This window comes from Coffea eugenioides, chromosome 3 (assembly GCF_003713205.1).
Source record: "Coffea eugenioides isolate CCC68of chromosome 3, Ceug_1.0, whole genome shotgun sequence".
NCBI lineage: Eukaryota > Viridiplantae > Streptophyta > Magnoliopsida > Gentianales > Rubiaceae > Coffea > Coffea eugenioides.
The window spans coordinates 16,972,477-16,988,263 of record NC_040037.1 but is presented as its reverse complement, the minus strand read 5'-3'; the positions used below and the strand labels follow the sequence as shown (position 1 = coordinate 16,988,263).

Sequence of the window (15,787 nt, the reverse complement as noted above, 5' to 3'; positions counted from 1 at the left end):
GGAAAAGAAAGGCAATTGTTACAGTTGTGGAAAACCAGGTCACCATGCTGCTCAGTGTAGATATAATAAAGGTGACAAAGCAACTGGTAATCCTCCTAAGGCTAATTTAGTCAAAGGACATGAAATAATTGCTGCAGTTATCTCACAAGTAAACATTGTAGCCAATGTGAAAGAGTGGGTGGTAGACTCTGGAGCTACTCGGCACATATGTGCAAATCGAGAAGCGTATTCCTCTTATACTCCAATAGAGGATGATGGAGAGGTAGTCTACCTTGGAGACTCACGAACTGCTAAAATTCTTGGTAAGGGCAAAGTATTCTTGAAACTCACTTCAGGAAAAACTTCGGCCCTTAATGATGTGCTGCATGTTCCAAATATTCGGGCAAATCTTGTTTCTGTGGCTTTGCTTGAAAAAGTTGGGGTGAAAGTGTCATTCAAATTTGATAAGATTGTAATGACAAGAAATAATGTGTTTGTAGGGAAAGGCTATTGTAACCAGGGACTTTTTGTACTTAACATTTCCAATGTGATCAATGAGAATGCTTCTTTTTCTGCTTATATTGTTGATTCAATTTCTTTATGGCATGCAAGATTAGGACATTAATATGAGTTATATAAAGAAAATGCAATCTTGTGGTCTAATTTCTGGTATTAATGAAAAATGGACAAATGTGAGATATGTGCGAAAACTAAAATGACAAAGAAGACTTGTATAACTGTTCAAAGAGAAACTGAACTATTAAATTTAATCCACACAGATTCAGGTGATTTAAAACAAACTATGATTAGAGGAGGAAAAAGATATTATGTTACTTTTATAGATGACTACTCTAGATATACTAAACTTTATTTACTTAGAAATAAAGATGATACTCATAATGTCTTTTTATCTTATAAGTTTAAGGTAGAAAATCAATTTAATAAGAAGATAAAAAGAATTAGGTCTGATAGAGGAGGCGAATATTTAGCCTTAGATAAATTTTGTGAACATGAAGGCATAATACACGAAATAACACCTCCTTATTCACCCAAATCTAATGGAGTAGTTGAAAGAAAAAATAGAACACTAAAAGAAATGATTAATTCTATGTTAGTTAGTTCTCATGCTCTTGATAATTTATGGGGAGAAGCTATCTTATCTGCATGTCACTTACAAAATAGGATACCTCATAAGAAAACTGGCAAAACCCCTTATGAGTTATGGAAAAATTATAAACCTAATTTGAAATATTTGAAAGTATAGGGGTGTCTTGCTAAAGTATTGTTGCCTGAACCTAAGAAAAGAAAATTAGGCTCTAAAACTTCTGATTGTATGTTTATTGGATATGCTAAACATAGTGCTGCATATAGATTTCTTGTTTTAAGAAATGATGTGCTTGATTGTAATATAATTATTGAGACAAAGAATGCTGAATTCTTTGAACATATTTTTTCACCGTATAGTAAAATTTCTCATGCACCTATTGAAATAAATAGAGAAATAATTTCGAATGAGAAATTAAGAAGGAGTAAAAGGCCAAGAAAAGAATTTTCTTATGGAAATGATTTTCAAACTTTTCTTGTTGATAATGATCCTTTAACATACTCCGATGCCATTTCTTCCCCTGATTGTAAATTTTGGAAAGAAACAATTAAATCTGAAATTGATTCTATCTTGACAAATAAAACTTGAATTTTGGTAGACTTACCTCCTGGTGCAAAACCTATTGGCTGTAAATGAATTTTTAAAAGAAAATATAACTCTGATGGTTCTATAGAAAAGTACAAAGCTCGTTTAGTAGCAAAAGGATTTTCTCAAAAATAAAATATTGACTATTTTGATACATTTGCACCAGTAACAAGAATTGCGTCTATTCGAGTTTTATTTGCTTTAGCTTCTATCCATAAACTTGTCATTCATCAAATGGATGTCAAAACAGCCTTTTTAAATGGTGATCTAGAAGAAGAAATTTATATGTTTCAACATGAGGGATGTATTGTATCTGGACAAGAAAATAAGGTTTGTAAACTAATTAAATCTCTTTATGGCCTAAAACAAGCTCCTAAACAGTGGCATGAGAAATTTGATCAAGTGTTGATAAAAGATGGATTCTCGTCAGTAGAAGTGGATAAATGTGTATATGTCAAAATTATAAATGATCAATATGTGATAATCAGTTTGTATGTGGATGACATACTTATATTTGGTACTAGTCTAGATATTGTAAATAGTACTAAATATTTTTTGTCTTCTAATTTTGATATGAAAGATATGGGTGAAGCCAAAATGATATTGGGTGTTAAAATCATAAGGAAAGGTGATGGTATAATGTTGTCACAAGAACATTATATAGAGAGATTTCTTAGGAAGTTTGAAAATTATGATGTAACACCTGTGAGTACTCCTTATGATGCTAACACTCAGTTAAAGAAAAATAATAGTGACCCAATTGCTCAGTCTAAATATGCTCAGATTATTGGGAGTCTAATGCATCTTGATAAGTGACTAATTTACGTAATAATTGTATGACATTTTATATTATTTTTAGTCACTTTGGTTATATTATTGGAAGAATATGAATCATTTTGGCTATAATTGGTGAAAAATGCTTTTAAGTAATTAAATGAGGTTTTTATCACTTTTTACTTGGATTTTGTGTATTTTGACAGTTTTGACACATTTTCGTATTTCGGCTATAACTTGAGTTACAATGATCGGATTGGGATGATTCTTGAACCCATTTGAAGATAAGAGATAGATCTACAACTTTGGTGAAGACATCTAAATCCAGTTTGAAGGTTTTCCAGGTCAAAATGCCGAATTACAATAGCAAATTTCTACTGGTCGAAACTGGAACAGGGCAATGAGCAGGCAAGGGTATTTCAGTCATATCTCAGCCTACACAGATCCAAATGAGGTGATTCTTGATGCATCAGAAAGATAACTCAAAAGGCTACAACTTTCGTGTTTTAGACATGAGCTGGTTCAGCCTCTAACATCAAGAAAAGATTGGTTGAAGTTGGGCCAAAAACAGAGCAAGTGATCCACACTCGGATCCACTATTCATCCGAACCCTCGGTTGTTTCTGGGTTAGTGGATCCGAGGTACTGTAGCAGCTCGGATCACTGGTCAGAAAAGGCTGCTCTGTACGCGTAAAACTCAATTTCACCTCCACCAACTCACATTGGATGCTAGACATGTGAGAAACATTCCCAGCTGTAAAAGGGAGATGTAATCCTCATTTCTTGACCACCTTTCATCATTAAATAGCCAAATGCATTGCAAAAAGAGGAGATTGGGGAGATTGGGGAGTTCATAGGAGAAAAATAGAGAGAGACATACGGGAGAAGCTGGAAGCTGCAGAAATGTAGCTCTTTCATCTCTCTAGTGTTAGTTTAGCTTAGTATAGAGTAGTGTAGCTTTCCATTCTTGTTTATTATCTAGATTAGGATGAAGATGGAGGATGAAGAAGGCAAGGAAGAAAGCTCATGTGACAAGGGTTGTATTCCTTCCAAACTCTTTATCTTTTGTATTTGATTCCAAATTTAGTTAATATACAAGTTCTGGATTTTGTGTTCAATATGTGTGTTTAAAGTTAAACCTTGGGTTTGGTTGAACTTTCTATAATTGTTAGTGTTTATTATTTGGTTATTTGACTGCTATGATTTGAGCAAGTTATTTAGCACTTTAGCTCTTGAAATCATGATTAATCTGGTACCATTAATTGTGATTATCTAAGGTGTTGTTTCTGCAATGAAAATTGAGATTTAACACTAGTTCAAGAAGTGCTAAACATAGGGAGTACACTCACGAAAGTAGAGGTGCACTTATGTGGTTTTTAGTGATTCATTTCATGTAATTTCATTGAAGAAATGAACTTGTAGCTAATTTCATAACCATGAAAATAGGTATGGATTAGTTATGAGTATAATTGATTCACTACGAAAGTAGGATTCAAATGCATAAGGAAATTACACCATAATTAGCCTAGATGTAGTATTCAATGATCCAAATATAGCACTTGCATGAGTAGTTAGGGATACCACAACCCAAGGAGCTTTCATTTGTTATTTTGTATAATTTCAGTAGGTTTAATTTGTTATAATTCATTGATAGTCTAAATAATAGAGAAGCTTTAGTAGTACCGGTAATTGCAATCTTCCTTGTGGGATCGACCCTTAATACCCTATACTCGCTCACGATTCGTATACTTGCGATAAATCGCGTGTGGGGTATTTAGGAGTTTATAAATGTAAAACTTGATTAGGATGAGCTTAATTGTATATGTATACTCCGTGCACGCCAAGTTTTTGGCGCCGTTGCCGGGGAAGATTTGGCAATATCGGTGTGAAGAGTAACTTTATTAGTTTAGACATTTTATTAGTTATTGTGTGAATGTTATTTTCTGTCATTTTAGTATTTTTTGTGTGTATGTGTTTAATCACCTATTCTTCTCACTAATTTTGCTCTTAAGTTGTTTAAAAGCAATTTTAGGTGATGAGAAGGGTAGGTCAATTTGGAGGACAATGCTTGAGAAATGGAAGATTGGTAATGGATGGTTACCAAGTGCAAAGCTCCTTTAATAGAGGTAACCAAGAATTTACTGAATGTATGTCTTTTGAAAATGGTTTAAGGTGCTTAAAGGCAAAATTTGATGTAATTAAGTTACAAGTTCAAATGGACACCATGATGCATGAAATTGAGCAGAGGAGGAATGTTAATGTTTTTAATTCTTATCATGTGATTTGTGACTTGTGTGGAGGTTATCATGCTACTAATACATGTATGCAAGCACAAAATGTGGATTATTATTATGAATTAGAGCATTACAATCCTTGTTTTGATCAATATAGTGCTAATTGGAGCAATTCTCCTGCTTATGGTTGGGATAATCAATGTACTTATAATAATTCTTCATATTTTTACGATTACCAACCTGAATGTGTCCAATATGAATCAAAACCATCTTGGGAGTTGGCAATAGAGAAGTTAGCTAATGCACCTCTACCTTGGGAGTTAGAAAATGAACCATTAGCTAATGATTCTAATGCATCTTGGGAGCTAGCTGTAGAAAATTTTTCTAATCAATTTGATTTAGCCACAGAAAAGCTAGCAAATGCAACCTCCGACCGTTTTGATAGGATTGAGGAAAGGTTAGATGAATTAGCTTCTCACTTTGGTGATATACATGAGCAATTGAGTGCATTGTGTGAAGTTATTTCTTCTAATAATTTGCAAAATGATCCTAGCATGAATGGTGGGAATGTTGTATGTGAAAATGGGTTGCATTTTGATGAAAATGATGAATCTCAATTGTGTTTCAATGAGCAAATGTCCATTTCACATGATAATATCTTTGGAACTAACTTTGAGCCTCAAGAGGTGAGTTTTAATGACTCATTTTTCACCCCTCTTGAGGAGTGCATTGAAAGTATAGGTTCTAAAGGTATTCCTGCTCAAGATACTCTCATGACATTTCCTTTGGTAAGTTCTCAAGTGGTGCATATTCAAGGTAATATCTATGAAACACTTGGAATATGTAAGTCACTTCCATTTCTCACATCATTAGTTCATGTGGCTTTTTCTATTAAGTCACCTTACAATGATCCACCAAGGCCTAAAATGGTGGATTATTCGTTAACTAAGCCTCCTTGAAAAATGAGGTGATATAGTCAAGCTATTGACTTTAAAGAAGCGCTTATTGGGAGGCAACCCAATGCTTGTTTAAGTTGGTGTTACTTTGGAGTGATTTTATGTTTAAAGTATGAGTTTGAGTTATTTTGTTATTTTTTCATTTGTAGGTTTTGGAAAAAGATGCAAAAGTGACCAAATGAGGTGAAAAAGGCGAAGTTTGATCAAAGATCTCAATACCTCAAATTCAGTAATTATGGTTTTTGATGCATTAAAGAGGTTTAGAATGCATGTTTAGATCATTTTACATGTGTGTGAATGGTTTATTTTGACATAGAAATGATCTAGGGTGTATTTTGAAGAATTGAGGTCAAACTGAAAATTGCAAAAATTCTGCAATAAGTGCAGATTCAATGGATCCAAGGCCTCGGATCCACTTCTGCAATCAGAGAAAAACTTCGAGCTTCTTGATCCGAGCTCGGATCCATATGGATCCGAGGCCTCGGATCCACTTCTGCAATCAGAAAAAATTTGAGCTTCTTGATCCGAGCTCACTTATCATGATCCGACCTCGGATCCTTTCAAAAACGACCTCGGATCCTTTCCAAACGAAGCCTCGGACCACTTTTCTTCATTCTTCCCTCTTTTTCCTCCTTCAACTCCACTTTTCTTCTTGTTGGTTGCAAGCTTTTATTCTTAAGAATTGTATTTTTGTTTTTTTTTCAAGGTGCATTAATTGAAGTCTCCATTCTTTCAAGTAAAGTTGGAAATTCATCACTTGGACATGGATTCGGATTGCGCAAGTCATAAGGGGAGTATTTTCTTTTACTCTTTCTTTATTTTCCTTTTCTCACATTGAGGACAATGTGAAGTTTAAGTGTGGGGGAGGAAATATGTGAACTTGCATTCTAATGCTATGTGATGATATTTTGTGGATTTAAATGCTTAGAAATATTGGAATTGTGTTTGAATTATTTGCCATGTGGATAATTTGCCTGAAATTGGGTTTGTTGGCAGGGAGTTTTCTTCCATTTATATGGGGAAACTCCGTCAAAATTTGTCTAACATCTTGTCCAATATGTCACTATGGCCCAAAAGTTCTTCAAATTTTTGCATTTTCATTCAAAAAGGGCTAATTTGTTCCAACTTTAAATGTTTTTATTCTTCCAATTGTTGAAACTTTATGTGTATTTTGGAAGGTTTAGTCCTCATTTAACTTGGAAATAGTTATTATGCAATTAGAATTTTTACATTTTAGAAAGTATATTTGGTAAAGTGAGGAAAATTATGCCTATAATTTTACATGTTTAATGAGATTTCTTCTCTTTACTTAATTTTGCAAGTAAGTGATTGATATAGTCGATAAAGGTTATACTCCTCCTTTGATTATTTCTTATATATTTTCTAAGAGGGAATATCTATTTATTGTCCTTTAAAAAAAAAAAAAAAAGAAGAAAGTAAATAAAAATTGTTCTACTCCAATGATTTTGTACCGAGTAACCGGGGGTTGGCATCTACAAATGTCGATTTTCGCGTAAAAAGGTACTTGAATTAAGAGTATGCATAGCAACTTGAATAAGTGAAATGTTGAGTAACCGGGGATCTTCACCTAAAAGTGTCGATTTTCGCGTAAAAAGGCATTCTCACTATTTAAGTAAAATTAGTATGAATAAATCCCTCTTAGATGTAAAATTTTGAGAAAAGGATGATTATAGGAGGAGGAAGGCTATAAATCGACTATGTGGGTTGCTTATTTGTGAAATTAGGTTAGGGTAAGAGATTAAGTTTAACTTGTTGAATTTAGGGTATAATTATCTTTCCTTTACTTGATATTATAAGTATTTAGTGTAAATTGAATAATTGTATAATGATTATTTTCCAAGTCTTGAGGAATTAAATTGGACAAAGTGCATATATTGTTTCACCTCTTGAATCATTGCATTTGATTATGTGTGAATTGCTTGAGGACAAGCAAGGATTTAAGTGTGGGGGAGTTTGATAAGTGACTAATTTACGTAATAATTGTATGACATTTTATATTATTTTTAGTCACTTTGGTTATATTATTGGAAGAATATGAATCATTTTGGCTATAATTGGTGAAAAATGCTTTTAAGTAATTAAATGAGGTTTTTATCACTTTTTACTTGGATTTTGTGTATTTTGACAGTTTTGACACATTTTCGTATTTCGGCTATAACTTGAGTTACAATGATCGGATTGGGATGATTCTTGAACCCATTTGAAGATAAGAGATAGATCTACAACTTTGGTGAAGACATCTAAATCCAGTTTGAAGGTTTTCCAGGTCAAAATGCCGAATTACAATAGCAAATTTCTACTGGTCGAAACTGGAACAGGGCAATGAGCAGGCAAGGGTATTTCAGTCATATCTCAGCCTACACAGATCCAAATGAGGTGATTCTTGATGCATCAGAAAGATAACTCAAAAGGCTACAACTTTCGTGTTTTAGACATGAGCTGGTTCAACCTCTAACATCAAGAAAAGATTGGTTGACGTTGGGCCAAAAACAGAGCAAGTGATCCACACTCGGATCCACTATTCATCCGAACCCTCGGTTGTTTCTGGGTTAGTGGATCCAAGGTACTGTAGCAGCTCGGATCACTGGTCAGAAAAGGCTGCTCTGTACGCGTAAAACTCAATTTCACCTCCACCAACTCACATTGGATGCTAGACATGTGAGAAACATTCCCAGCTGTAAAAGGGAGATGTAATCCTCATTTCTTGACCACCTTTCATCATTAAATAGCCAAATGCATTGCAAAAAGAGGAGATTGGGGAGATTGGGGAGTTCATAGGAGAAAAATAGAGAGAGACATACGGGAGAAGCTGGAAGCTGCAGAAATGTAGCTCTTTCATCTCTCTAGTGTTAGTTTAGCTTAGTATAGAGTAGTGTAGCTTTCCATTCTTGTTTATTATCTAGATTAGGATGAAGATGGAGGATGAAGAAGGCAAGGAAGAAAGCTCATGTGACAAGGGTTGTATTCCTTCCAAACTCTTTATCTTTTGTATTTGATTCCAAATTTAGTTAATATACAAGTTCTGGATTTTGTGTTCAATATGTGTGTTTAAAGTTAAACCTTGGGTTTGGTTGAACTTTCTATAATTGTTAGTGTTTATTATTTGGTTATTTGACTGCTATGATTTGAGCAAGTTATTTAGCACTTTAGCTCTTGAAATCATGATTAATCTGGTACCATTAATTGTGATTATCTAAGGTGTTGTTTCTGCAATGAAAATTGAGATTTAACACTAGTTCAAGAAGTGCTAAACATAGGGAGTACACTCACGAAAGTAGAGGTGCACTTATGTGGTTTTTAGTGATTCATTTCATGTAATTTCATTGAAGAAATGAACTTGTAGCTAATTTCATAACCATGAAAATAGGTATGGATTAGTTATGAGTATAATTGATTCACTACGAAAGTAGGATTCAAATGCATAAGGAAATTACACCATAATTAGCCTAGATGTAGTATTCAATGATCCAAATATAGCACTTGCATGAGTAGTTAGGGATACCACAACCCAAGGAGCTTTCATTTGTTATTTTGTATAATTTCAGTAGGTTTAATTTGTTATAATTCATTGATAGTCTAAATAATAGAGAAGCTTTAGTAGTACCGGTAATTGCAATCTTCCTTGTGGGATCGACCCTTAATACCCTATACTCGCTCACGATTCGTATACTTGCGATAAATCGCGTGTGGGGTATTTAGGAGTTTATAAATGTAAAACTTGATTAGGATGAGCTTAATTGTATATGTATACTCCGCGCACGTCACATCTAATGAATTTTCCTAGACCGGATATAGCTTATGTTGTATGTAGATTGAGTAGATATATTCACAATCCCAATCGTGAGCATTGGTTTGCATTAGTCAGACTAATGAAATATTTGAGAGGTACCATGAATTTTGGTATCTGGTATAGTAGATTCTCCACTGTATTAGAGGGTTACAGTGATGCTAATTGGATCTCTGATTCAAATGATACAAAATCCACTAGTAGTTATGTGTTCACCCTTGGTGGTGGTGCAGTAGCATGGAAGTCAGCCAGACAGACAATTATTGCTCGGTCAACTATGGAATCGGAGTTCATAGCTCTGGAGTTGACTGGTTCTGAAGCAGATTGGTTAAGAAATTTCTTAGCCAATATTCCTCCTATTAAGGATCTGTTGCCTCCTATGTCTATACACTGTGACTGTCAAGCGGCTATTGCTATTGCAAAAAATAAATCTTATAATTGTAAAAGTCGACACATGAGATTGAGACATGATGTCGTAAAGCAGCTGCTTAAAGATGGAATTATTTCCATTAATTTTGTGAAATCAGAGTTGAATTTGGCCGATCCTCTTACTAAACCTGTAGGAAGAAAATTAATTCTTCAAACTACAAGGGAGATGGGACTTGGACCAATGCTTGTCAATAGAGATGGTAACCCAACCTATATGATTGGTGATCCCATGAAATAGATTCATATTATGGGAAATAACAAGTCGATATTGACAATAAAGCACTTGAAATTTAAGTCCCTTTAAAAATAAGTGCTTTGACTGCTAGTAATTGTGAGGTTGAGTTTAAATACTCTTAATGAATTTATATCGCTTTAGGGAGGTGTATTTAGGGCAGTATACACTTGATAAATTCACCTATATGTGAGTGGAGTGAGGCCGCTCCTATAAGATTTTCTTTGGCTGAATCTTTCGAACTCTCATGAACAACCAGGCAGGCGCACGGCCTAAATGCGCGAAACTGCATTGAACAACAAAATTATGGGTTATAATGTGATTGATAAGGTCTCCGTCATACAACAAGAATTATTGGTTCATGAAAGATATTTTTTACCAATAATTCTGTAAGACATATTTTATCAATTTAAGTTTGGTTCATAGTCCAAAAGACACCAAACTGATTACATTGAGCTCAGACAAATCCAACAGATGTTTATACTCTTTTGTCCAAAATCTTTTGAAATAGGTGGGAGATTGTTGTGAATAATAGATATTTCAAAAGATTTTATTATGTTTGTTATGATAAGAGTTTATCTGATAAAGTTTTCCAAACGTTTGTTCCTATTTTTAGGGAGAAATTTTCAAAGATAAGATTTTGATAAGGCCTAAAAAGCAAGTTCAGAAAGCTAGTTGATGTGTTTCAGCCAAAGGATTTGTTCATGTGCTTTTACTATTTCAAACATTTTGGTTTTCACAACAGAGGATAAGTCTAGATCTTATCATGTTGTAAACAATCCAAGAAGCATGCAAATCTTCTACGGGAAATCAGATTTCATTCTTCAAAGCACAATCTCATGAAGCCTATAAATAGAGCCATTTGTCAGGCTCTTTTTCACCTCGATTAAACGAAGACTACACTTTGAAAACTCTCTCCTCCCTCTTCTCTATCTGCTCTTCTTAATATTCTTATATTCCTGCTGGTTTTGAAACGAAATTTACTGGTTCTACGTCCCTCTCACAAAATAGAGGAAAACTTGCTTCATCCTGGGGAAACGTTTCAATACCTTGAAATAGTTTCTTAGGACAGTGCTTTCAAGCACGACTCAAGTGTTCAAGTGTTAGCATTGTTCTAGCCATTTCTACTACACCTTGCTCATCCTCTATGTAACTTTTGAGTTTTGATTCTACTTTATAAATAGGCAGACATCCATGCTAAACCATCTACCAATAAAGTGCTCTTGAAAAAAATGAAGAAAAGTTAAAGAAATTAATTTTAAAGGACCCAATCGAAACAAATCAATATAAAGAAAACATTAACAGTTTAATTTAAAAAAAAAAAAAGTTAAGGGCTTGTAAATTACATATATAGATTACACTAGTGAATGCATATCATATTGACGTCCTTTGTTTTCTTGGAAAATTCTGGATTCCTATGCAAACAAATATCTCAAAGTGGTAAACAAGGATGACTCTTGAAAGCTATGATCTTGGGAAATATTCTCAAGTCCTCGAATATTCTGATGAGGCTTGATAGTTTTTTATGCAGCTAAAAATTAATGTGTATGCTGGTGCCAATGCACATAGCAATATTAATCCATACAACACTTGAGCAGAAAAGATGACAAGGATTGGAGATTAAAAACAAGGAATGGCTGCTGGATTTTCAGTTGAATTTCCTCCACCATGCTCTGTAGTCAATGCCAGGAATGCGGTGGTGGAAATTAAGATCTGCAACTATGGAGGCGGGCAGGCAGCTGCTTCCCAAAACTTTGTAAAATTCCTTTGGTATTAGCATTTTCAGCCAAAGTTTTATTACTTTACCCCCTCCAAACAAAATATTTATCCTAAGTTATTTTTTGTCCCTTATAATTTTTCGTTTACAAATTTCCTTTGCCAAATTAATTTCTATTATGTATATGATTAAGAAAACATATCAAGTAAGGAAATTACGAACAAGGAAAAACAGACAAACTAAAGGAAATTTAATTACAATTAAAATCTATTTATACTATGGTGACTTGAATTAAGGCTGCAACATGAATAATTCTATTCGATACTCCAATCGATTGGAACTTATAAGAGTTATTAGAATTTAATTTTTTTAATAAAACAAAAGTCAATATTATTAATCATCTAGCTGAAAATCGTCCAACAGGATTTGCTTGACAAAGTAATCTGTTACAATGGCAGAAAATACATTGAACATATCACAGATATATTTGATCTGAAAAATCATAAAATTTAATAAAATTACAAAATATAAAAAATTACACTGTGAATCACAAATCATCAAATGTAACTAATTAAACGAACCGTTTCATAGATATCTGTGTATGTCTATTCCCTCAGTTTTGCTATCCAATTGATTCAAGGTCAAAACTAATGTTGAGATCTGACGAGAAGATCCAAGATGCAATATTATTAGAGTTATTATAATTTAGTTGGCCCAACTAATCATGCAACAAATGATAAAAAAAAAAAATTAGTTACCCATTAGCATGTGTTGTCTCTTCTTTTCTGTGAAGCTATGTGGAAATCCCTAAATTATTTTACTAACTACTATTTAGGACTATAAGTAACTATCAAATAATTATCTTTTTGCACATTTTCATACCACTAGATTTTACACTTATTCAATATCAAAATACAAAATTAATTTTCATGAAAACATTTTTTGTAAATTCATTTTTTTTATCAACTGCTCAAACACTTGAAGTGTTACTTCATAACTAGTACGTAACAATGCATAAAGAGATGACTATTTGTGAAACTTTTTTACCCTTTACCTGATATCATAAGCATCGCAGAGTAAGGTCTCGTTTCGATTGCCACTTTTTGGAATTTTTTTTTCATTTTCTGTAAATCTTTTGTATATTTTTAATTTTTTTAACTCACATGCGTTACATTTTAAAAAGTGTTATAATAAATTTTTTATCGGACTTTAGAACAAGAAAACCCAACCGAAAGACTAAGCATAACAAACAAACCTGTTTGCCACGTTTACAAATTAAACACAACCAAATCTGCCACGTTTCAGGCAACGTGTAAATCGGCATGCAACTGCTGCCGAGTTATAAGCTCCCTTCTCATCTCCCCGGATGGACTAAATTCATCAGTAAAAGTTTTGAGTTTCTTCTTCTTCAGTTCGGAGCTCACAAGACCAGAGTCAGATTATCTGCTACAAAATTGAAAGAGCTATGGAAGGTGAGACTGTGTCAACCCAGCCGGAGGTTCCCGGGGAGCCAACTCAGACCAGCACTGCCCTTCTTGAAACTGCCACCGCCACTCTTCAGGGCTTTGGTCCTGTTAACAAAATCCACCAGCACCTCTGCGCGTAATTACCATTTCTTCTTCTTCTTCCTTTTCACCATTTCTTTTTTTTTTTTTGGCTCTTTTCCTAATCTATAATTAATTTCTTGGCTGTTTATAGTTTTTGTTGAACGCAGACGGAGGATAGTTTATCAGAATTCAAGGGCTATTTATTATCCTTTCTGCTTTACAGCTTTGAGCTTTTTATTTTTCATCCTTTTCAGTTAGTGGCTAAGAAACTAAAGTAAAATTATTAATTGTTTTTAATGGTTTGTATGTTAAGTAATTTTAGTTCTGCATTTGCTACTTTTGTGGTTTTCCAGTTGATTAATTATGTTTTGTGCTATTTTTCTCCCAATTGAGCAGATGAATTGATTCGAATTAACTGGTTAGTAATTTTTACCCAAAAAAAAAGTTGAAGATTTTTTTCAAAACATATTCTCCAGCCATAAAAATAGAACTTGTATCCAAAGATTGTAACAGAAAAGTAATAAAAATAGAACTCCTACAAAAAAAGCAATTCAAAAAATATATTTTATAAAAGCAAAAAGAATTACTAGTGTATGTTTTGATTCTTTCATTTACATCTGTTCTTGATATTTTCTGTTGTTTGATCATTTATTTTAGATTCCATTTCTATGCGCATGACATGACAAGGCAAGTGGAGGCACACCACTTTTGCGGGCATCAAAATGAGGATTTTAGGCAGTGTTTGATATATGATAAGCCTGATGATGATGGTAAACTCATTGGCTTAGAGTACATAATCTCTGAGGAATTATACTTGACTTTGCCTGATAATGAGAAGCCTTTTGGCACACTCACGAGTTCGAGGTAAAGGGTGGCTACCTCTTCATGCCTGGTGTTCCTGGCCCTATTCAAAGGCAAGATCTTGAAAAGGTTTGCAAAACCTATGGCAAAACTATCCACTTTTGGCAAATTGATAGAGGTGATAGTCTCCCTCTTGGAATTCCCCAGGTTATGATGGCTCTTACTAGGGATGGCCAGCTCTATCCCAATCTTGCCCAAGGTATATATATTTTTTGTTGTTATTTGGTTTTTTTTTTTTTTAATTGTACTTTGATATGCACATTTCTAGACATTAACTCTTTATATGATATGCAATCATGACTTTTTTTAACTGAAACATTTTGTTTGGCATAAATCATACCATGTTAAGAAAATTGACAAGTAGTTTTACAATATTGGTGAAACACTATTGTATTAGTTATTTTTAAGTGAATATTTGAGATTGAATTTTAAGCCTAGGACACAAAATGGCAATATTCTTAAACTAGTAATTTTTAACCAATGCTGTGACACATTTTGCTTTCATATTTTGTTCCGCGCTCAGTTGGTTATAGGTCTTTTTTTTAATAGTAAATCCCGTACAGTTGTAGATCATTTTTTGAAAAGCTTTTAATTTCCATTTTTTCCTTTTTTTATACTATTTTTTAAGTATTTTAATTGAATTATTCTAAAAAACTCGAAAGTCACCCGCCCATCACGATCAAAGTATGTTATAATGACCAGCTTTCTGTTCATAATCTTGTATAATTTGGAAAAGTTTCAAAATTTTTCACTTGCATGAAACCATTATTAGTTTATAGATTATGTTCGAAATTAATACTAATGATTTTTCTTGGTAGATGTGGAGAGTCGTTTTGGCATCTCATTTGCCAAGGAGAGGGAAAACCGGGCATACATGACTGGACCCGCTCATGGGTTGCATCCCCTTGGAAATGCAGCCGGTAGAGGGTTGCAGACTGTACTGAGAGAAGTTGATTGCAAACCGGTTGAATCAGTTCCAAGCGTCTTTGTCTAATTGTCTAAGTTAGAACTTAGAAGTACTGTCATGACCTTTTTCTCAATAAGGCCACCTTGGACAGGAGGATATTTTGTAATTATGGAATAGAACAGGTAACGTTTGTGTTCCTTTCTGTTTTGTGTATTAGGTTAACTATGAGAATATATGTATTCTTAAATGTATGTTTCATATGTCAATATTTCTTTTTTATTATTTTTTTATTTTATATACGTCAAATCATTATAATATTTTTTTTATAAAACTTAAAAAAAAAATAGCAAGCTGAACGGAATCTATGTAGGGATGGCAATGCGCGGGCACCCGTCTCGGGGCGGGGTTGGGGCGGGGGGAAAAAATTCCCCCCGCTTAGAAACGGGGCGGGGGGCGGGGGAGCATACCCCCGCCCCATCCCCCGGCCCACCACCGGCAAAAAAAAAGTATGTATATATAATTATATATAATATATAATTTAATTAGTTATAAACTTATGATAATGATATTATTACTTAGATGTATTATATAATATATATTAGTATATGTAATATAATTGATATTATCAATTATACGAATAATTATACATGTCCA

The 15,787-nt window shown here is 33.7% G+C and overlaps 1 protein-coding gene across 1 annotated transcript; it reads left to right on the top strand.

Annotated features, from left to right (window-relative positions):
* The first annotated feature begins 13,220 nt into the window (after nt 1-13,220).
* LOC113767067 (oil body-associated protein 1A-like) lies at nt 13,221-15,374 on the top strand. The gene is given in 4 exon segments (XM_027311239.1): nt 13,221-13,420; nt 14,023-14,201; nt 14,204-14,425; nt 15,045-15,374. Coding segments are annotated over 4 exon segments (714 nt in total). The 5' UTR covers nt 13,221-13,283; the 3' UTR covers nt 15,221-15,374.
* The last annotated feature ends 413 nt before the right edge of the window (nt 15,375-15,787 follow it).